Below are 23594 nucleotides of genomic sequence, written 5' to 3'. Positions count from 1 at the left end.
AAGAGACGATGTACATCAGCAAATAATTATTTCAAAAGAACAGACAATACAATAGGTAAGAAAACACCAGACAACAGTCAACAGAGCTGAAGCACACAGTGGTGTGCACACAGAACATGGCTGAAATAGAGTTGAGGTTTCTAATAAATGGAAAAGGGAGAGACTATTAGGAAATGGTGCCCTGCCAATTTGCTGCCCATTTAGACAAGAAGATTGGATGTCTAGACCCTCAACCCACAGCTCCCACCTGCAGAAAAATACTTTGCAGTTTCCAGACCAAACCCAAGTGACAAGATACAAAGTTACCCAAGGAAACCAAGGGAAGATCACCTCTTAATCAGACACTAGACCTTCCTGAGTAGGACACCCGATCTAGGAACCATGTTTGGCAAACTACACACTTCACTCCATATAAATTAAGCTAGCCAGAGTACATGTGCCTGACACGGCCTATCCCCCTATCTCAAGGAGGATGCCAGAGGATCTGAAACATGCCATCACTAGACCATGTAAAGACAGGCCACCAGGACACAAGCCACAACACAAGGGACTCTGCAGCACATGGAAGAAGACAACTCTTATGGATCCACATTTTAACAACACAATCTGAAAAAAATGGAGTCACAGAGAAAAATGAAGTGGCACAAAACAGAAACAGTATAAACAATTTTTTGTGAACACAATGCAATCAAACTAGCCAAGTTTAGCTGTTTCTAGAAACTGAGAAAATACTTTCTAAGTAACCCTAGAAATGCTCAGGAGTCAGAGACAGGAGGATCTCCGTGAGTTCAAGGCCAGCTTAGTCTATACAGCAACTTTCAGGTCAGCCACAGTGACACACAGTGAGATTCTGTCTTTAAAGGGAAAAAAAAAACCTGACTAAAGATTAAATACAAACAGAAAATAGTAAATTTCTTGGGCTGGGAAGATAGCTCAACGGTATAGCACTTCCCTATAATGTGTGAAGCCCAGTACCCCCAACACAAAAAATAACAACAACAATAATAATAATGACCATGTCTGAAAAACAAGACACTAAGATGTATTTAAAGTAGTAACCAGAGGAAAGTCTGTAACTTTAAAGATCTATTATCACTAAAAATTTAAGAATAAAAACATATACACTTTAAACTAAAAAAAATAAACAGAAGAATAAGCTATATGAAAAGAAAGCGGAAATGAATGGAGTAGAAACAGACTAACAGTAAATGAGATTAATAAATTAGTTGTGGCTCTCTGACAAACTAACCTAATCAAGGAAAGCAAGCACAGACACCCACAGTAAGAACCAGGAGCCCAGGTCAGAATGGACCACTTGGTGCGGTTCAATGGAAACAATTTAAAACTTAACTAAGATGTGCAACTTCTAAGCAAAGCACAGTCTATCAGAATTAACAAACGGCTGAAACAGACCAACTTCATGGAAGAGAACCCAGAAGTTTTCCGGCAGTTCTCACAGGACGACAGCTAGCTGCCCCAGTCTCACACACAGAACACCCGCAACTGTACAGCCAGCAGCTCCTATGCAACATAAACGGTTTCAGAAAGAGAACATAAACGGAAACTTCCAGTTCCTTTTCTGACTCAAAGATTTTATTAAGGGGCTAGAGAGATGGCTCAGAGTTAAGAGTATTTGCTCTTCTCCTAGAAGACCCGGGTTGGTTTCCCATAACCACATGGCAACTCATAACCATCCTTAATTCGAGTTCCAAGGCACCCAATGCCCTCTTCTGTCCTCTGTGGGCACCAAACGTGCATGTGATACACATACATACATGCAGGCAAAACACTCAAACACATAAAATAAAAATAAATGTATCAGTACTTAAGCCTCATAAGGATAGCAAAAAATAAAAGCTACAGACCAACCATGTGTGAACAGAGCAGAGTCCCAAGGACTCCAGTGAGTATTCTCCAGTATCATGCTGAGAAAACAAGGCTGAGCCAAAGGGACCTACACCAGGACTACAGGTCTGTTTTAATAGGAGAATCATGCCTAGAGCTCAATGAACTCAGATGCACAGAGGAAATTGTGGGGTTTTTCTACTATTCTAAAAAGGCCTTTTGGAAAGTCAATTTACATTTCTTAGTGTCAACTCTTGAGAAAAAAGGGAGTAGATGCTGTTTCCTTCATGTGAGCATGTGCCCCAGTCCTAGTAATGGAGAAAAGCTAGGGGCATTCCACAAAGAAGGTCAGGCTGAGGCAGAGGTGGCCATGACCTCTCAACAACCAGAGAAACAATTCTATCAGTTACAACTGAAAAAGTAGAAGGGTCTCTCCCCTCCCCTGTCGCTCTGCACATCACTTGATCTGGACTTGGGACCAAGAAAGTCAACAATAAAACTAATGTATACAATTAAAGAAGTCACCAAGGTTAATATGAATATAAATCAATAGGATTCCTACACATAGAAAATACATGTAATGAAGCCCAGGGGGGAAAAAAAAGTAATGTACTTGAACTGAGATGCATCTCAGTGTTACACACTTGTCTAGCACATGCAAAGCCCTGGACTTGATTTCCAGTACTTCAAAAAATAAATAAAATAAAAATAAATCTGACATTATGGATAAATGGTCATGGAGAGAAACGATCATAGGGTAAGTCTGGCATGGCCGTCCTACCTATAAGACAGCTTCTGGCTACATCTGGGGTTTGAACTCCAGGAGGGCTCCCAGAGTTCTATCAGGTCTATACTATGTATATGTGGTTAAGAACAGATCTGCTTTCCTTTTCAAGCTCTGGTAGGTAGAGGCCCTGTGTGACCATCCTCAGTAAGAACCATAAATTCCCAGTCTTTACTGAGCCTGCCTGGTAGACAACATCTCACACTCATCCCCCACATCCCGTGTGACTTCCTAAGAAACAATACATGGGGCAAAGTACGGGTGCAACCAGGCACAGGCCTCTAGAGCCCTGTCTTATTCAAGTTGCAAAACACTGCTGTAGCCTCAAGTGCAGGCTGAAATCCCAGAGGAAACGACTTCTGTATTCGCACACTGCTAAGTGCTTATTTTATTACTTAGGCCGGAAGAAATAACTCTCAGAACTTCCCCTTAGTTCACAGGCAGGAGAATCCTATCTGAGCTCATGAACACACAATTACAAAACACAAGTGAAAGCTACAATGCCAAGCAGGGTACAGAACGGGGCCTACCAAACAGAGCAAGTCCTGGGGAGGAAAAGAAAGGGTCACGACAACCCAGGGTGAACAAGTTCAAGAAGATGAAACCCTACAGCTACCGGGGCACACAGTCAGAGCATGCTGACTCAGGGAGTCCCCAGGAAAGCCACAGTTAGGTGAAGCAGGAATACAGGGACACCACCACCTGTCTGAGGCCCCAGACAACACAACAGCAAGAGAGCACAGTCCCTATACTGGATCCTGAGGTCACACGTCCACTCCTACAGGTTTCTGCCCCAGCCAGTACTTACACAGCACTCCGTCCAATAGATGTGGAGGAAGGGGAAGGTGAGCAGGGCTTTGTTCCCTTCTTTGGGCAGCAGCTCCTCCTTGAACTGAACAAAGTTGGATTCCAGGTGAATCATCTTTGGAGCTCGGCCATAGGACCTAAAACAGTTTTTAAAAGTTACTGAGAAAACAACTGAACAACACAGATGGCAAAGCAGTGCTGGACAATACAGGATTCATCCACGTCCAGGACTTCAAAACCATGCTAATCGTGAATTAAAACTGCCCACAAATCCTGCACGACTATTACCAACAGCTCTCACGTCAAAGCCCCTCTCCAGAAGAACTTTCATTTGTTTAAGAACACAAGGCAGATAAGCTCAAGGGTCAGCCTGAGCAAGGCTGCCATGACCTTGTGAGAACAGCACTCTGGCAGGGACACCTACCCTAGGCTCACTCTAAAAAGGAAGACACGTGTCCCAAGGGTCAAAAGTATAGAAAGTTATTTCAAAAGTCCTAATACTTTTGTGACATACTGAACTGTTGGTGCAAAGGAACAGATTTTTGTTTGCAGAACTCAAATTAAGGAGTGGTACAAGCCTCCCTTTCAACCCAAGGAAGCAGCCACAGAGACCCATAGGCCACCTGCAGCTCATCTACACATAAGAAGCCCCTGCTGCTTCTGTAACACGAGTCTTTCCCATGATGTTCTGTGTTTATCTAATGGAGGCTATCTACATTAACCATGACCATACTTATATCACACTTGTGGGCTTTCTATTTGCAAGCTCTCTATGGTCTGTCTTCTGTGAGATTAACTAAATTTCCTTTTTGCATTGTTTGTTCTGCTGGCTTCAAAGTTTACGATCTATATCCATTCTGCTGATTTCATTTTTACCTCAAAATCCTCCAAGCTCCACACATCACCTGAGTTAAATGCACTTTTTCAAAGACGGAAGCTTTGTTGGGATTCCTCCTTCAGTTACCCTAGAGAGGCTGCCACTGCTTCTCATCTCCTAACAGTCTAGAGATATCCTGCTTCCAGCAGGGCTTGTGACCAAATCCAATAGGTTCCACTTGGCTACCTCCAGGCCTAGGAGCACAGGACCCCAATGGTGGCTCTTGTTCACATGCATGGACATGAGGCCCTAGAGCTCTGCACAGGAGGAACCTCTAGGCATCAACAGAGGTGACCACGAGCCACTGCCACTGTACAGAGGAGGCAGAACTCTGAGGCATCAAGAGTTCCTTGTCTATCTATCCCTCTACCAACCTCCTTATTAGCTCTGGCTTTCTCCCTTGCCTTCCAAGGTTCGTTCTACACTTTATCACTTGTCAGAGACTTCTCTGCTCTGATAAAACAGGTCGGTCCAACATTCTTCCTCAACTTCTCCAGCTGTTTTTCTTCTCCCCCAACTATGTCCACATTCTGCAGCCATTCCTGCTGTCTCCCTCTTCCTCTGCTGCTGCTCTTAGGAGTCCTCCAAAGCTCCCGTGTGGAGACTTAGTCCATATTTCACTGATGCTGAGACAGCCCTCTATGTAGTAGCACGTATAGTGACCCCATTTCAGGAATGGAGTAAGCTGCCACTGAGGAACAGGCCCATACTTATGCAGTCAAGGGCTCTCATCAGAAGCCAGCCCACAATCTCAGCATTCCTGGCCTCCAGAACAACAAGTCAAATCAATTTCTGTTCCTATAACTGTCTCAGCCCACAGTGCTCTTTAAAAGCCTTGTCCCTGGGAATATTTGCTAGTTAGTCCTTTATACTCACTGACTGGGGCTCCAGGAAAGGGAAGGAATAAATCCATGTTGTTTCTCTATTTTGCTTTTCCCCCATAATCTTCTCTTTTGCTTAATGAACACAGTTCTTCTTGTGTCTTTCGGAAAGTTAAGGAATACACTTCTTTGACATCCTTTACAGAACACACCATTTCTTCAGGGATTAACTACCCACTCCCAATGTCAATTGGCTCAACTGCTTTCTTTCTTTAACAGCATCAGGACTTTTCAAATGTTGAATAATTTTTCTCAAAGAGCATTCTTCAGCACTGCATATTTGTTATATTATTAGTGGCCAAATGAGACACCACACTCAGTCACAAAAATACTAGACACTCACTAGAGAGCCAGAGCAAGACAGCCCCTGTGACCACACTAATCTTTTGTGTTAGCAGGGCAAAGTGTACAGTCTGAAAGAAGATGACTGTAAGATTCAGACTTGCACCAAGATGCACACCAATTGGAAACTTCAAATGCTCTGACAAAAATCAGGTCACTGGACTAGCCAGTTTAAATCCACACATCTTCTACAAGTGATAGCTAGCCTACCAGGACAATTTCCCAACCAATAATTTTGTCTGGGCAAGTGACTAGGCAAAACCCCCATCCTGCCCCTCCTCCCAGACATGGGAGGGAGAAATGGCAACCAGAGGAGTAAGTTACTCAGTGAGCTTCGACCTGCCTCCGCCTTCTCTTCTATTTTCCATGCTCATTTCCAAGCAACGCCTTTCTCTAGTTTCTCATCCTTCAGAACAGTGTGAGAACATCGTGGGGACACACACCTGTAACCTCAGCACCTGGAGGCAACAGCAGGAGGATCATCACAAATCTAAAGCCAGCATGGTCTACCCAGTGAGCTCGAGACCAGCCGAAAATACAAAGTGAGAATGTGGAGAGGAAAACAAGAGGCTGGGGCACAAAGGGGCCAGACAGAGAGGGACTCTGGTAAGACAGCTGTAGCCCACATCTCCTACCGGCAGGGAGATGCTAAGAATACTGTTTCCTCTGTAAACACCCTACACTTTAAAGGCACTGGTTAACCAGGAAAAAAAAATCAGTCCTAATTTCTGCAAAATAGATCTCTAACTCTAAGAACTATCATCTAATGTCTAGAACAACAATAATTCCCATCCAATGTGCAAGTCCCTGGGTGCAGGTACAGCACCCAGTATCACAAAAAGAAAAATAAAATCAAAAGCCAGAAGTGGTGGTTCAGCCTGTAACCCTAGTGCACTACTCATTATGTGGAGGAAGGAGGAATACGAGTTTGAGGCCAGCCTGGGTTACATAGCAAGTTCAAGGCCAGCATGAAGTGCCTACCAAGATTCTATCTCAAAAAACAAAAACAAAACAAAATAAAACCCATGATGAGGTTAGGAAAGTCAAGGCCTGGGTCCAACCCCCCGCACCAGGAACACAGAAACAAACCACCCTTAAGGAGCCAGCCCTCCAGGGCAGGAGGCCACCCTGTCCTTTGGGCTGCACTTCAGAACAGAGGCGCTTACTGTCTGAATTACTCACTCGGCACCTGAACTACATGGAGAGTCCAAACAGACACCATACCTTCTCCATTCCATTGGTTCTCGTGGAAGCTGCTGGGAAAGTGTCGGATAAATAGAGGTAAACAAATTCTGATCTCCAGCACCTGCAAGGAACAAAGTGAAGTCCAGTTATGCCATTTTAAGAGAAATACAGCATAAATATACTTGAAAGTTTACAATGTTGATACTCTTAAGCAACTGTATATTCAGTAGAGTGGATGGAAAAGCAAGGCTCTTTTGTGCCTAAATATAAGTGACTAGTTTCAGGAACCAAGCACTTAACCTGCCTGGTTGAATGAGGCCCCTCACAGAGACTCCACAAGGAGCTATGGCTCTCACAGAGAATGAGCTGCCTTGGAAGCAGCTCGGCCTAGCCTCCTGGGCTCTGTGGCCACTGCTTTCTAATATCACAAAGGAGCCGAAAACTCCACACAAGCAAAGGAAGCTGAGAAGTGAAGAGGCCGTTCTGCCCCGGGATGGTCACTCAGAGCTAAGAGCACTGAAACACACCAAGGCCATGTGATTACGCAGGGCATCCATGGGGCATCCCCAACTAAGAGGAGAAAACGCACATGCCCCAACACAGACTGGGTACTTAATCTGTGAGCCCCTGACCCTGGCGAAGTTAGAAGTGAGCAGGTAGAGGCCTAAGGCTGGCCTGGGAAGACACACTGGTGCTCCGCATGACATTCAGCTTGCATCCTAACTTTAACAGAACTGAAAAGTCCACGTGGCTCTCCTGAAATGACAGCATGACCATAGCATACACAAACAAAAAAGGAACTGTTTACTACAGACAACTAAACTGTCATACCCAGGGTCCTCTTTACGAGGAAGCACGCTCCTAACTGCCTTCATTGATTCTGAAGAGGAGACTGGGAATTGATGTGAGCCATTAGCACACTTGCTTATTTTGCCATCATGAGCCGAAACCAGATCCTGAGGATTACACTGCAGTATCTAATCTCTGGGGAGAGAAATGGTGTATCTGGGCCCTGGAAGCAGCGGCTAGTGTGGTGCTGGAAGGTTGACTACCTGGTCCTGGCTACTAGCATATGCCTGCATTTTGTGCTTCCTGTGGCTTGTGCACTAGACAGGAAAGGGAGGACAGCTCCCCAGCAGGGCCAGGATGTGGCTAAGTACCTATGTACGTGTGTGTGTGTGTGTGTGTGACACACACACACACACACACACACACACCACCACCCTCCCCCAAGAGAGACCTGGCAGAAGCCATTCCAAGTCTGCTGTGCTTTCACCCTGTTCATTTATGTGCTAGTCATCCCAGAAATCAGGAAGAACTCCCCAGGCCATTCTCCACAGGAAACCACTGCACAGAAGGGCCTGTGAGTACAGCTTGGTCCACAGCAACCCTTCCTTCATTCTGGAATCGACTTGCCTTTACCTGTGTCCTGATTTAGAGTTACAGGCCATGTACCTGCCATATGCAAAGCTATCATTTGACACACCGTAGGATTTAACCTGCCATAACACCTGGCTTTCACTCCTATCAGGAAATGAGTTTTGTCTTCCAAAATCCAAATGTCCCTGAAGTCCCAACCCCAGCTCCTCAGAACGGAGCCTCGCTGAATGATCAGGCCTTTGGAACTGATGATTCAGTTGGAACTAAGTCTTAAGGGCAGGCCCTAATCCAACTTAACAGTGTCCTGATGAGAAGAAAAAAATGTAAGCTCAAGGAGCCACCCGGGATGTGAACAGAGGGAATGGCCTTATAAAGGCAGGGAGAGAGGGCTTAGAGCCCAGGCTGGCACTGTGGATCCTGAACACTTATGCTCCCCTGGGCAGTGGTCCTTTGTTAGGGCAGCCCTAGTGCCCCTCACTTTGATAAGAAGGGCAAAGTCTTCCAAGCCACTGAAGCTCCACAGTAAATGGCTAAGACTCTAACTACAGGGTCGAGGAGATGCTCAGTTACACAGTGCTTGTCCCACAAACATGAGGACCAGAGGTCCGTCCCTAGAGCCCATGTTAAAAGGCTCTCATGGGGCACATGCTTATAATCCCACCATGGGAACCAGGGGGACCCTGAGCTTACTGGCCACTCAGTCTTCTAGGCCATGAGGTGAGTTTCAGGCCAGGTAGAGACTGTCTCAAATAACCAGGTAAATGACTCCTGAGGAATGACATCTGAAGTTGACCTCTAACTCAATGCACAGAAGTGCATACTTACCCACACATGTATCTGCACCCACACACACCTGTGCACACGCACATGCAAAGAATATGAAGATGAGCCATCCTAAGAGCATTTCTCAGAGCACATAGTCATTACTAATTATACGATCTTATATATTTATATCAGCATTACAGAAACGAGAGGTGCTTTTCCCAACACCTGAAGGCAAATGTTGGAATTTTCAGAAGAATCCAATCTCTACTCCCAGGGAGGAGATGAAACGAGCGGCATTTCTTTCTAGCTCCCTGAAGCAGAACACCAGAGGAGGAAGTGTCTCTGGATCATGAAGACCTGGCTCAGCACAGCTTCCTCAGCAGCAGGCTGTGACAGGCAAGCCAGCCGCTCCGAAAACAGCCACTGGAGCACAGCTTCTAAGAACCCTGCCCAGAAAACTCGGTTCTACTGTCCTGACTCAAGGGGCTGTGGAAAGAGCCAACTCAGGCCATTTACTAGGAGGACTTACCCAATTAATGTAAAAAGGTCATCTGAAACACTGCCACGAGCACAAGTCTTCCCTGTGGACCCCAGTGCTCCATCCAAGCTGAGAGTCAAGAGGCTGGGTCAGGAGTACAGGACAGACCTGACTGATGAACAGACCAATCCACAAGCAGCTACAGGAGTGTGCTCGACCCCCTTGGCTGAAGCCCCTCCAAGCACACTGGAACCAGACTAAAGGGCAGACGCCCAAGTCCTCAAACATCCAGTCAGAGTAAGGAATGGCATGAGATGGCTGTGCCCTGTACAAGGGCGGGCACTGCCTCAGTGTGCTGTTTGAATCATCCAGAGTCCTGAGGCTCAGAACAGAAAACTGCCCACAGGAGAGCAGAGCTCAGACATCTACTGATACAAGCTACACTTGAGGCTACCCCAAGAGCACATGTTCCTGGCCTGCCCATGTAACTTAAAACTCTGTACACTCAGAGAAGAGGAGGGCTAATTATACTTGGGGGCGAGGAGACAGCATCTCTTCTCATCGGACTAGGTGTTCCATCACCAGGTGACAGCAGAACTCTGGATGGGGTTCACAGACAGCAGAAAGCACATCTCACAGTTCTGAGGCCTCAGAGGCACTGTTCGGTGAGGGCTTCCAATTCTCCTTGTTCAGTGTCCTCCAGTGGTGGAAGGTGTGAGGAGTTCGTGGGCTCTTTGACAAGAACACTAATAACCTTTGTAGGGATTCTGGCCCAGCACACCTGAAACTTCAAGCCAGCCTGTGAAGGAGGGCCACTGTATACACAGGAACTAAGGTGGGGGTGGGAGAGTGCTTCCCAGCAGGCCATGGTCAAGCAGCTGGTAAGAGTCAAAAAGGCCTGGCACCACACTCTTCGGGGTCAGCACCCGGACCTAGCAGACTGTGACAGGAGGAAGATCTCCAGGAAGACCCCCAGTGCCCACTGACCCTGTGCTATCCCTCAGTAAACCTTAGAGACAGGAGCCAAGCCATGGACAGCCCAGCTGTTTCTGAGGAGACTCTCCTCAATCTAAGCAGCCATGTCTCATTTTGAAGGTCAGATTGCTCTAGGGGCCACTATGCTCCACAGCACTCACAGTGGGAGGCAGGGACAGACTTTAGCTAAGTTCCACGGCTGGACAGTGGCATGGCTGGCAGTACTCAGCCAGGGCTGAATACGACTCGGATTACCAAAGAGCCCTGCCACCAAGGGAGGACACACAAGAATGAGGCTGACCTAAGAGGATCCTCCAAGAAAGACCCCAGGGTTCCACTTCTGAACAAAAGAGTCAAAAGAAATGCACACTGTACCTGATACCTGCTAACTACAGACCTTCAGAAATTGCTGTTTTCTACACATGCTGTCGCAGTGAGCAAGAGCTGCAGCCCAGAAAGAGGCAGCTCCCACAGCTGGAACACCTCTCTGGAGGGCCAGTCTCTGAGCCTAAGCATGCATGTTCTTGACCCAACAGCCAACACACATTAATCCTCCTCAACGGCATTTGCTAAGACAGACCCTCCAATGGACAGTACAACAGCCAAGGACACAGTCTGGGAAGTTATCTCAGCCTGCTCAACAACTCCTAGTGGATTTGCTGTAACTCACCATGTCAGCCCTATAATAAAAAAAAATCACTAAGAAAAACTTCACACGAGGAGTTATCACAGGGAAATCTAGTATTAAACACATAACCTGCCCCCAGTGGTCCTTCAGTGACCCTGTCCCTTCGACATGGGCTGTCTCTATGCCTGTCCCATCTAGCCTTCCTCCTGACCTCCACTCTGGTCCCTGCATTTCCACCTCCAAATCTCATCCACACAGGCACACCGCATATGTGCACATGCTCATGCACAGGCACACACAGGCATAAGAATGCACATCCTCACACAAGCGCTTCCCCCAGTTCCTGCTCTAGGCGACAATCACTTCCTTCAGTAGGAGTGATGAGAGGGAACACAGTATGGTGCCTTAGAGGCCACAAGCTTTATGCCGTGAAGGTTTGCAGAAAAGGAAATTCAACTGACACAGAATACCAGCCCCAAGACACAGAGTACCAAGGTCTTTTTCTGTATACACCAGCACCACCTAACTAAGGAGACAACAGCCACCTTCAACAACTCACAGAGCCTAGGCTAATCTGGAAACTGAACAATCTAAGGAAACAATTGGATAACTGCATCTCAACATAACACCATGAAAAGCCGGCATAAACGATAGATTTTTAACATTAAACTTTATTTATCATTATTGTGTGTGTGTAAACTCTCACATACATGCATTATGTGTGCATGTGACCACACATGCCACAATACGCATGTGGAGATCAAAGGACAACTTTCTCTTCTTCTGCCTTTAATAGGTTCTGGAAATTGAATTCAGGTCATCGGGCTTACATCGTCATAAGTGCCTTTACCTGAGGAGCCATCTTGATGTTTCCAGTTTGTAGGTCGGTTTTTTATTTTTTTGGTTTCTTGAGACAGGGTTTCTTTGTGTAGCCCTGGCTGTCCTGGATCTTACTCTGTAGACCAGGCTGGCCTTGAACTCACAGAGATCCACCTGCCTCTGCCTCTGCCTCTCAAGTGCTGGGACTAAAGGCGTGCACAACCACCGATGGGCTAGTTGGTAGGTTTTTATGTCAGAGCAAACAGGAGCACTGTGGCTGCCTGAGTGGACGGTGCAGGTGGAGAAGAGCCCTGCCTTAGACTAAGGGGTTCCTTGCTTGTTTTCTTGCTCTCCCCTCATCACCCCAAAGCCTTTGTCCAAAACCACCCTTCTCAATGGGGTTTACTGCAGCTTCAAGACTGCACGATGAAGGAAGAGAAAAGCCTGGCAAGTTCAGCCATGTTCCACAGCACCTGGCACGGCCAGGAACAAGACAAACACAGCACACTGAAACTCCTCACGCTGGGCCCACACCCCAGGGACAGCACAGTGCAAGGCACACTGAGGAAAAAGGAGAGCTGTAGGAACCAGCTGAGTCAGCAACCTCTCACCTGAGAGAGGAAAATACAGAATATTCATTCCTTTAAAAATTTTTTAAATTACATTAAAAAATTATTGGGGAGGGGTCATTGCACCTGAACCATGTGTGCATGTGGAGCTCAGGAGACAGACTGCAGGAGTCAGTTCTCTCCTCCACTATGTGGGTCTCAGGGATCAAACTCCAGCACTGAGTCACTTACCCACTGAGCCATTCATCAAGCTTATGTTATTTCAAATAGTGGAATAAACCATTTATTAAATTTGCAATGGGATCCTTAGGTAAAGGAGATGCCAGGGTAGAGGGCAGAATTCAGTTGTCTCTTAAATCTGAGACTTGCCCCAGGAGCCCAATGGACACCAAACTCTGCCAATGCTCAAGTCCCTAACATAAGGTGGTACAGCACTTGCACAGAACCTACACACGTTGTTCCACACACTGTAAATACTCTAGCTGACTGCAGGCCTGACCTAACATAAATGCTCTGTAACTCAGTACACTGATTACACATAGTGTCACGAGCTGAGGTACAGATGCAGGGGTCTCCCCCCCCCCCCCCCCCCCCCCGCAAAAAAGAAAGAATGTATAGAAGATAGAATGGTTGAGTAAATAAAGCCTTGCAATATTGAGTTTTTACTCTGACCATCTTTAAAATAAAGAAGACCCCACTGAACAAACCTAGTAACAAGCATCCAAGTCAAGGTAAGCTTCTAGACTGCATTTATACTGAAAGGAAGCAGAGCTCCTTGGATGATGGTGACTGTGGATCCGAGGCAGGAAGCACAGCAAGCCTAACAGTCCAGAACCTAGCAAAGTGCCCTGCCTCAGAGACGGAAGCTCTGAGTGGTCAAAGGTAAAAGTGCACACACCAGTGCAGCAGCAGCAAGTGGCCAAACACACCAAGGGTGCTCATGACACTGGAAGAGCTAACTGTCACTAGAGAGAACAGTGAGCCAGCTCTAAAGACACCCTGTGAGGGGAACAAGGCATACTAAGTACAATAAATCTGCATGTATAAATGCTTTTAATTCAAGTATTCCTACTAATAAATGAGGAAAAAACGTTCAAGTTAGAATCTCACCATTTTACAACCTTCAGGAGTTAGTGGAGAGACAATAAGATATTGTGCACCTGCTGATGGAGGAACACACCACCAGTAATGAGACAGTCCGGCAAAGGCAAGACAACAAAAGAATAAAATGTTGAGCTCCCAGCTAAGGCTGATAAGACAGAGAGAACTCTGAAGGACAACTGAGATTAGGCTGCAAAAAACTGGAAGGTAAAAGGAACAGGGGAGCAGAGGTTCTAAGAGAATGACCTTACTTTAAAAACTTCATTTAGGAGGCTGGAATATGGCTTGGCAGTTAAAAGCACTGTATGTTCTTCCATAGGACCTGGGTTCAAATCTCAGCACCCACACAAGCTAACAACTTCTGTCACTCCAGTTCCCGGGGATCTGAAGCCCTCTTCTGGCCTCTGCCGCACACCCTCTTCTGGCCTCTGCCGCACTCCACGAATGTAGTACACAGACATAACACCCAGGCAAAACACCCATACACATAAAATAAAACAAGTCTTTTTAAAAGACCTTTATTTGAATACTAATTCAAACTATGCTTTTTAAAGAGTTAAGACACCTAGGAGGCCAGGTATGGTAGTGTACAACTGTTACCATCCCAGCACTCAGAGACAGAGGCTAGAGGATCATGAGTATGAAGCCAGGCTGGGCCACATAGCAAACATCTGTTTCAAAATGACACAGTGAGTTAAAATTCACTATCTCATATTTTAAAAAATGCTTTAAGTATAAATTCTGTAGCTATGCTTTTAAAAGCTCATATCTTTGAAGATTTATTTTTATTATTTTAAAAATTTGTGTGTGTGTGTGTGTGTGTGTGTGTGTGTGTGTGTGTGTGTGTGTGTGTACAGATGCAGGGGAACATGCCTGTGGAATCCAGAAGAGTGTTGGGGCCCCCGGAGACAGAGTTACAGGTAGTTGTGAACTGCCCAACATGGGTCCTGGGTCCTCTCTTAACCACTGAGCAATCTTCCCAGCCCCTCTAAAAGGGTCTGCAGCTCTGATAAGTCACTGTCATCTTTATCAGAAAAGAGGTGGAGACCCAGAGGCTGGACTCAGATCTGTGTACCTTCTACAAAGAGGGTCACTCCAGAGGGCAAGGTCCTTATCGCTTTCAAGGGAAGCCATGTTACCAGTAAGACCCCTGATTCATCTCAGATAAAAAGAGCCATGGGACTCCTCCTAAGTCCCTGAGTAACTCCTAAGGAGTCTTGACTGACCAGAACAAAGACCATAACAAATTCAGGGCCACCAACATGGTCTTATACACCCAAAAGGAGAGCATAGCAAAGAGTAATCTAATTAGCAATATCCCAAAATAAGTTTCTACCAGTACTGTCCAGACTCTCATCCTGACCTGGGGCAGCCAGGGCCTGGCACTTGTAAAGAGGCATCATTCAGGTGGCCACTTTAGCCAATGTAAAAGGCTCTACAGAGTTGTCAGGACTTTATCCATCTATCTGTCCAGGGTAAAATCCTATCTCCCACAAAGCACAGGAGAGGCAAGAGAGTCCTACCAACTGGTAATCAACTAAGGACCTGCACTGTCTCTTCAAGAGACCTTACCAGAAACTGGCTCAGATTCCTTCTACAAGCCCTTCTTGTACAGGACACCCTAACCCCTTTGGGGGCAGACATGGCCTCCATCTTTCTGGACTATTGAATAACTCCTGTGTTGTTTTGTTGTTGTTGTTGTTGTTGTTTGTTTGTTTTTGTTTTTGGTAGCACTTGGGTTTCCTTACTAGTTTTGTATTCAGATTTTTTATTAACATTTTGCCCTTTATTTTACATACCGATCACAGTTTCCCCTCCCTCTTCTCCCCCCATTCCCCTCCCCAACCCACACACACTTCCATCTGCCCCTTTCTGAATGGAGACTCCTGTGCTTTAACCTCTTGTAAATTTTGTGTCTTCTAGGGTTCAACAGTTCTAGCCCATGTGACACTTTGACAATATTCACCCCCTGGCACTGGATGCCCCACTTCCCATAAGCCTCCTGGACTAGACAATGCAAACCTTCTACCAAAATTACTCTAAGTATGGTTCTCTTTTCATGGCCTGCCAGGAACTCGTGCCAGAGTAATCAGCTACAGACAGGGCCAAGCATGCATCTCCCTTGCTCGGCCCAAAGAAGCTACTAAAGAAGAGACTTCCAATCAACCCCCTCAATATTAGGTTCATGGCTCTGCTGGGGCAGAGGGTGGCAATGTGAAGGAAGGCCATGATGGAGAGTTCAAAAGGGGGAATGTGTCACCGATGCAAGCCTAGTCAACAGCTCCATTCCACCCAAACTGAGGAAGAGGCAATCCTATACCACAGAGCTGCTCCATCTGCATGGGGGAAATTGCATGCACAGTGGTTGGCCCTAACCACACACCAACCAATCAGGCCTGTCCTCGTTTACATGCAGGAATCACATGCCAGGAAATTGCAGCCTAACCAAAATGTAGTTCACCCTCACTACACAAGACTCCTCAACAGCCCATCATCTTACAAAGGTTGTCCTTCTATTCCCACAACTGCTCTCTGCCATGTGCCAAATCAGTGGTTCTCAACCTGTGGGTCACGGCCTCTTAAGGGTCACATATCAGATATTTACATCCTGATTCATAACAGCAGCAAAATTACAGTTATGAAGTAGCAGCAAAATAATTTTTCCACAACACGAGGAACTACACTAAAGGATCACAGCATTAGGAAGGTTGAGAACCACTATGCTAAATAAACATGTTTTGTTCTAACAAAAGGAAAGAGGAGCTAGGGAGATGATTCAGTGGATAAAGGGCCTGCCCTGCTGGACATGGTCAAAGGTAGCCGTGGTTGTTAGTGGGGCCTATAACTCTAGCACTGAGAGATGGAGGGCGGTGGGGGACAGACAGATCCTTGGAACACTGTGTAGCCAATCAGCAAGTACAAGGTTCTGCAAGAGACCTTCTCTCAAAAGATAAGGAACAGAAGACACCCAATATCAACATCAATCTCTCTTCTCCACACATGCATGTACACACACAAAAGGAAAAAAACAAGACATTAAGAGAAAATACCTTCAAATGTGTAACTGAGAAAAAGATGTATTATCTGGAAAACAGAATTGAGTTACAAATTAAACTGAACACTTAATAAACATTTCACTAAGGGTTATATGTGTGGGGCACTAGTCATCTGGACACTGAGGCAGGAAGAGCTCCGGGTACAGGCCAACCTGGACTATACAGTAACACAGTAAGGCTGTCTCCAAACAAACAAACAAGACAGAGGAATCTTCCACTACAGGGAAAAGGCAGACAACAGGCTGTCACTGAGGATGTGGGAAGCTGTACACTGCCAAGGATGTTAAACAGTATAACCACTTTGGGAAGAGTTGGCACTTTCCTAAAAAGCTAAACATAAGCTCACCATGTGACACAGCCATTCTCCTAGAATCCTCTATGAAATAAAAACACATGTCCACGCAAAGATGTGCAGCAGAATTCAAGAGCCAAAGTGTAGAAAAATGTTCTAATGTCCACCAACTAGTGACCAAATAAACGGGAGGCAGACTGGTCACACAGTGGCTGATTGGCAATCAGTGGAAGAGGCTGCTGACAGCAAGATGAACTAATGCACAGTGTCTATCAAAGATGCCAGACAAACTCCATGATGTGATCTTGTAGATTCCTGGAGTTCCAACCGCATCTTCTGAGGCCTCTTCTAGATGCCAGGTGGGTCTCCCCAGCACAAGGCCAGCCCATGACCAACAGGTCTTGGTTCTGCTGTGATGTTCATTGTGCACTGACTTGCAGTAGAGAAAACTTCCCTAAATGCAGCTGCCACTAACTTTCAAATATGCCCTTGGCATACTGGTTAGATTTGCTTAACTGGATTAACATGTATTCTCCAGCTTAAAAGTCTACACAGAATGGGCAAGTTCAGTTTACCTAAGAACAAGCCAAGTAGTCTCCAAGAGTTTTCTACACTGCTCTTAGTGTACAGAAGGAAAAGAACATTATGGCATCAGAAGTATCTACCTCATGGAAGCAGTAACGGACACCCAGCAGGATGTTCCCTGAGAGAATTAGTACTCGCTTATTTAATCTACTCCACAAGCAGACCCAGCACCCAGTACTTGCCAAGTGCTATTCAAGAACACAGCAGTGAAACAGATCAAGCCCCCTAGTCATGAAGCTTTACACTCTTTACACTCTAGCCTGGATTCAATGTGAAAAGAAACAATAACAAAGACAAAAACAAATAGTTATGTTAGGAGCTCTAAGTCAAGAAAAATGGGTGAAGTCAGTGAGATCCCAAACACAAGTGAGGTGTGAGATGCAAAGCAGGCCTAGAGGTCAGTGACATTTGAACAGGTTCCAGAAGGCAGGCAGGGAACCAGTATGTCCCCAGAAGCTGGGAGAAGAGGGAGGCAGAGAATCAGAGAGTGCCACAGAGGGCACCAGGCCAGGGGCAGGGGCAGGGGCAGGGGCAGGGGCAGGCTCTACAGCTCCAGGCAGTCAGAGGTTAGTTTGGGAAGGGGTAGGGCTCTTGGGAGGCCTTTGAAGGTTACTCTGTTTCTTTTGGTTTTGGTGGTGCTAGGGTAGAAGCCAGGGCCTTGCACACGCTAAACAAGGGTGCACCTCTGAGCCATACCTTAGCCTTGGGAAAGTTCTTCTGAGAAGGTGCTGTGACAGCAGCAGGGCCTGAGCTGGGGAGCTGTGTGCTATACCTTTTCTGGAAGGGTGGGTGGATATAGGGAGGCCACTGCAGGAATCCCACAGACAGAAAAAAGGGCCTATGATGTGGGGCCCACCATAAAGTTGGGAAATTTGACTGGATCCTAGCCTTATTTCAGCCGTAGGAGGGGGGAAAGTCAAAGCCATCAATCTGTAACTTAAAAACAAATACTCTTGCAGACCAAGCAAGGTCTGTGACTAGAGTGGCAACTTGTGTTGTGAGCAGACATAAACAGGGCGTGATCAGGGGAGGACAGGCAAGAAAAGGCGGGACACAGGAGAACACTAGAGGAGGACAGGAGGAAACAGACACGGAAAGATGCCAGGCGGACCTTGGGCCTGCAGTCTCTGCCCTCCTTGTCTGCAGATGGGCCACAGAGCTCAGCAGGTAAGAAAAAAGACGTTGGAGATCAGCCTGTGACACCTCATGAAACTCCACACTCACACTAAATCATGTCATTCACGTGAAGACACTGTCTGCCAACAAAGAACTTTCCCAGTACAACAGCCCTCTGTGACTGCTAGAACAGGCCAAAGAGATTACTAAATACAATAACCAGGTGACATTCTGTGACATTCAAGGCACTGAGACCAGAAAAAGTTTAGGGATCTCTTCTTAGCTAGCTTCTTTTGCATATATTCATTCCTCTAACCTCATATCAACTAAATTATCCATTTCACAGCTGAGGTCCCCCAAGAATAAAGATGATCACCAAATGGCCTGGAAAACACAAGTACTCCTAACCAGCATGGGCAGAAATGGCACACCTACAAAGCCAGGCTTGCTGGAGAGTCCTGTAACCTCAGTTACTTGAAAGGCTGAGGCAGGACAATTCCAAATTTAGGACTAGCCTGGGCATCTTGGTGAGTCTCAAAAGTAAAGACAGGGGTGGATATACAGGCAGCTCCACAGCTGAGCACTTGCTGGGCTCCATTCCCCCGCTGGAGAGGCAAGGCAGGTAAAACATGGATGGTTTCCTCTTCTTGCCCACCCTGCCTACCGACCCCCTCAGGCTCCTCCCACTGTTCAGTCACTGGCTGCTACCTGATCCCACCCACACCTATGTTTACTAATTTTAAGAAAAACACACTTCACAGTTACTTTGTTTTTGTCCTTTCAGACTGGGTAGGAAATCCAAATCTATAACCTCTCATCTACAGGGGAAAGTCCAACTCCAACCAGGCACAAAACACTGCAGAGCTGTTGGCTTCCGCTGGCTTCTTTCTCCTTCAAAACGTATAGCAAGCACTAGATCTGTCCCTAGGGCAAGGTGGCCACCTGGAGAGGACCATCATCTTGGAGATGTTTCACCATTCCAAGGTGACCACATGTGCTCCATCACGGAGGAAAGCTACAGACAGTGGGCCATCGACTGTCTCTGTGAATATGCACACAGTAGGAGGAACATGTCTCTCCTAACATCTCTTGGGTCAGGAGCCTGTCTTTCTTAAACAAACTTGGTTTTAGGGGCAGGAGGAACTAAGCTAAAACTTAAAATGTAAACAAATGGATTGGCTGGATTTCAGTATCACTGAGCATTTTTCATGATTAATAAAATTTATGGTAAGCATCGAATTTTTCTGACTAGGTGATTCACCACCCAAGCCCCTGCAGCAGGCTTCCCCAGCTGCCCAGCTGGCACCCTGCAATTTCCACACAAGGGCTCCAGCACTAACAGATCCTCTGCAGAGGTAGTCTCTCTCCACCACAGCCCACCAGGCAGGATGTTAAGAATCTTCCAATTATGGCTAAAACCGACTAAAACGGCTCTGTAGCCTCAAAACATTAAAATAACTCAGCAATATTTCCAAACAACAACCTCTTCTGTTTCCCCTTAACCTCTGAGAACTTTCCATTCTTCACATGCCCACAGTCCAGCACTGTCCAAAGGAAAAACTGAGGCTAGGAAGATAACTCAGCTCATAAAATGCTTGCCCGGGAAGCATGAGGATCCAAGTGTGGGTCCTAAGAATCCATGTGAAAAGCAAGCCGTGGTGACATGCTTGTGATCCCAGCAATGTGGAAGTGGATATAAGTATTATTCCTACAGCTCACTAGCCAGCTAGAATAGCCTAACTGGTAAGCCCCAGGTCTCAGTGAGAGACCCTGTATGAAAACAAACAAACAAAAAAGCCAAGGTAGACAGCCAAGGTGGACCACCTCCTGAGACTGATTTCTGTTCTCCACAGGTAACGAATCTGCACATACATGAACATACACATGATGATAAACACAAACTCTGCTTTCATCCTAAAATGAACAGACTGGCTAGGAAGGTGTTCAAGGAGATCTGAAGGAAGACTTTTTTTTTTAATAAGACGAAACAGATTGGGGAGCAAACACTAAGAGAATTATAATGCGTAGTACTGGAGTGCTGTTAAAAGCCAACTGGCCTTCGGGTAGATGTCTGAACTGCTTTCACTAGCTTCTCCTTCAAAACATAAAAAGATGAAGAAGGAATGAGGCGAAAACAGGATGAGTGACTGCCAAAGCTCCAGCCCCAGGAACATAAAAATGGCATTGAGTGTACACTGTCAAGTTGGAATTTCCAACTGTCAAAAAAAAAAAAAAAAAAAAAAGAAAGAAATCTTTTTATTTTAAAGAGATTGCTTTACTTTTCTCTGAAATTACTTTGTTTTCTGACATTCCAATAAAGAGTTGCACCTTCCAAGTCGGGGACACCATCAGCACACTTTCTTATGATGCTACCTCAAAGCCATGGGAATTCCCCCACCAACACCCCAAACTCCAACAGGCCTGCAGGAAGGCACACTGCACCCTGCCACTGTCCTACACACAGGAAGGCAAGAAACTGAATATCACACATTTCCAAGCACTAACTACCAGAGTAATTAATCCTTCCCCTTAAGTCACAGCTGATGCCTCCGAGCTTGGAGCTTTACCTTCTGAAGGGTACTGATAAAATGCCTATCAAAGTTAAAATGTCTATGCTCAAAGTTAAGTAAGGGTCGGGAAATACATTCAGGTAAGTGGATATCCCTACAAATAGGAAGTACTCATCCAGAATTCCTATTGTGTATATAGTACTTGGGGGAAAAGTTCTCAGTACCCGGAACACATTGAATCCAAACATGAATTGGGTGCAACTTTCCCGAGGGGACCGTGGAGCACCTGGGCAGGGTGGGGCAGCCTCAGGACCAGCTCTGCCACATCTGTCCACCTGCCTGCAGGTGAAGCCTGGCACACCTTTCTTTCGGTTGCCAAGCATTCTGGGGGGAGGGAGGGAGCTACTGCTGAAATATGCAAGTCTCCCAACTTTAGGGAGACACATCCACTTCCCTGAGAAAGTTCATCTAAAGACAAAGCAAGGACAGTCTTTAACTATGAAATATCTAGGAGGCTACAGGAGGGAGGCGCTGGAAGGAGTATGCCCATTCGTCCAAGGGCCCAAAGGAGAGAGCAGAGCACGGTGTGCTGTAGACCTTGGGAATCCCGGGGCCTAGCACCTAGCACCAGGTTTTGCAAACAGTGCTTCCTGTTTACAAAAAGTAGCTTCAGAAGGTCACATACATACTGAACTACCAACAGCCAAATATCACACCTGTGATATTTGAGAGACTATACTTACACCTGTACTTTGAGAGACAGCACGGCAACCTGTCAAAACGTCAACTAACATGTCAACACTTCCCGTGAGTTCGTGGTTTGCAAAACTACTCAATTCTTCTAAGTTATGCTTCTTAAATAATGAGAATAATTTTCTTTTTCTGTAGCAGAGAAACAATCCGTGTGTGTGTGTGTGTGTGTGTGTGTGTGTGTGTGTGTGAATGTGTGCATTAAGTGGGAGAAAGAACAAGTGCAGAAGAGGCTGTCCGAGCGGAAACTCGCTGGTAGCGCAGCCCAGATGTCTCATGAAAGAGCCTGCAGGCACAGGAAGATGCGACCTGACAGAGCTGGGTCCCTAAGCGGCTTGGCCGGCCACCTGCCACTCGGGCTTGTCAGTTACTAGAGGAAGAGCACCTGCGCTCTGCGGAGAGCCGGGGCCTGCCCACCGGACTGCGGTCAGTGCGCAGCTCAGCCGGCAGAAGAGCCGACCCGCGGGGAAGGCCGGCCCGGTCCCGGACCAGCAGCTCTGACAGCACAGAGAGCGAGCTGGTCTGGACCGCCCCAGGCAGGACCCAAAGCTCGGAGCCGGCTGCACAGCGGGTCGCAGGTCACCGGTGGAAAGGTCGGAGATCGACTGTGTCAGCCTAGGTGGGAGCTGCCCCGCCCGGCCGCGCCCCCCGACCCGGTCGGCCGCACTTACAGGTGACGATGGGCTTGTTCTCCATGGTGTAGACCACCGGCGGCTGCGGCTCCTCAGGGGCGTCCATGGGCGTCCGGCGTCACCGGCCCGGCCCCCCGCCCCCCATGGGCACCCGAGGCCGCGCGGGGCCCGCTGAGCCCGCGCCTCCGCGCCGCCGGCCCCAGGCAGCTCCTAGCCGGCCGCCCGCCGCCGCCGCCGCCGCCGCCGCCGGCCGCGTCCACTTCCGGCCCCGGCGCCGCCGCGTGACCACTTCCGGGGCGCGCGACTTAAAGGGGCGGGCCCCGCCGCCGCCTGCCCTCCTACGGGGAAGGCCGCGTGCCAGGCGGGCGGCGGGCGGCGGGCGGAGCGCGGCGAGGCTGCTATAGCTGTTGCGGGGCTGGAGACGCCTCCGCCTCGAGGCTCGGGCAGTCCCGAGGGCTGCGGGGGGACAGCGGGTGGTGTGCATCTGGGGGGACAGCGGGTGGTGTGCATCTGGGGGGACAGCGGGTGGTGCACCTGCCTGCGCTCCGTGACTCGCGCTTCTCACCTGCCCAAGCTGGGTGACCCTTGGACCCTTGACCTCGTGTACCTGCCTAAACTGGATGACCCTCCGCCTGGCACCTGCGGGTGCTTCCGGACCCGCATTCTCGCTCCTATCCGTGCACCTCCCCTGCCACCCCTTGCGGGATTCCTGGTATCTCCGAGGGAGCTTCCTCCTTTCTGGCCTCTGCAGGACGCCTCAGAAAATCCATCAAAACCTTGGATCTGTTTTTACCTCTGGACGAGCTCAGCGGCGCTGTGCCAAGCTGAGTCCCTGCTCACTTGTTAACACCGATTTGTCAAGTGTGCTAAATCAAAGCAACCAAGATCGAAAGCGTTCCCACCCACCCCCCTACAACTCAAGAGTTCTCTGTGTACACCCGCTTGCAGGCCACCTTCCCACTGGGTGTTTTCTGGGTGTTTTCACTGGGGTCAACGACACACGTTGTTTCACCTGCAGTCAACACTCAGCACTAAACTTGGCTCACAAAATGTGGGGCTATGCTCTTCCGTGTGCCCCACCTTCGCCAGTACTGTCCACCTGTAGCTGGTACTGCTTTGAAGCCTCTGGGTATTGGGAATGCCGCAAAAAATCAAATCTTACTTTGAACCTCATAAAAGTTTCTTGTGCAAGTAAAGCAGACCCATGGGAGCTTTTG

The 23594-nt window shown here is 47.4% G+C and overlaps 1 protein-coding gene across 1 annotated transcript in view; it reads right to left on the bottom strand.

Moving 5' to 3' along the window:
• Window positions 1–22578, bottom strand: part of Trappc10 (trafficking protein particle complex subunit 10) — a 64698-nt gene extending 42120 nt beyond the window's left edge. The window contains exons 1-3 of the mRNA XM_052744545.1: window positions 22417–22578; window positions 6761–6842; window positions 3438–3573 (exon numbers count right to left, since the gene is read on the bottom strand). Coding sequence (XP_052600505.1) covers window positions 3438–3573; window positions 6761–6842; window positions 22417–22483 — 285 coding nt within the window. The 5' untranslated portion in view covers window positions 22484–22578. The remainder of the gene's footprint in view (window positions 1–3437; window positions 3574–6760; window positions 6843–22416) is intronic.
• Window positions 22579–23594: the final 1016 nt, after the last annotated feature.

This window comes from Peromyscus californicus, unplaced genomic scaffold (assembly GCF_007827085.1).
Source record: "Peromyscus californicus insignis strain IS unplaced genomic scaffold, ASM782708v3 Scaffold_19__1_contigs__length_69161282, whole genome shotgun sequence".
NCBI classification, from domain to species: domain Eukaryota; kingdom Metazoa; phylum Chordata; class Mammalia; order Rodentia; family Cricetidae; genus Peromyscus; species Peromyscus californicus.
This window is presented reverse-complemented; position numbering and strand designations above follow the sequence as displayed.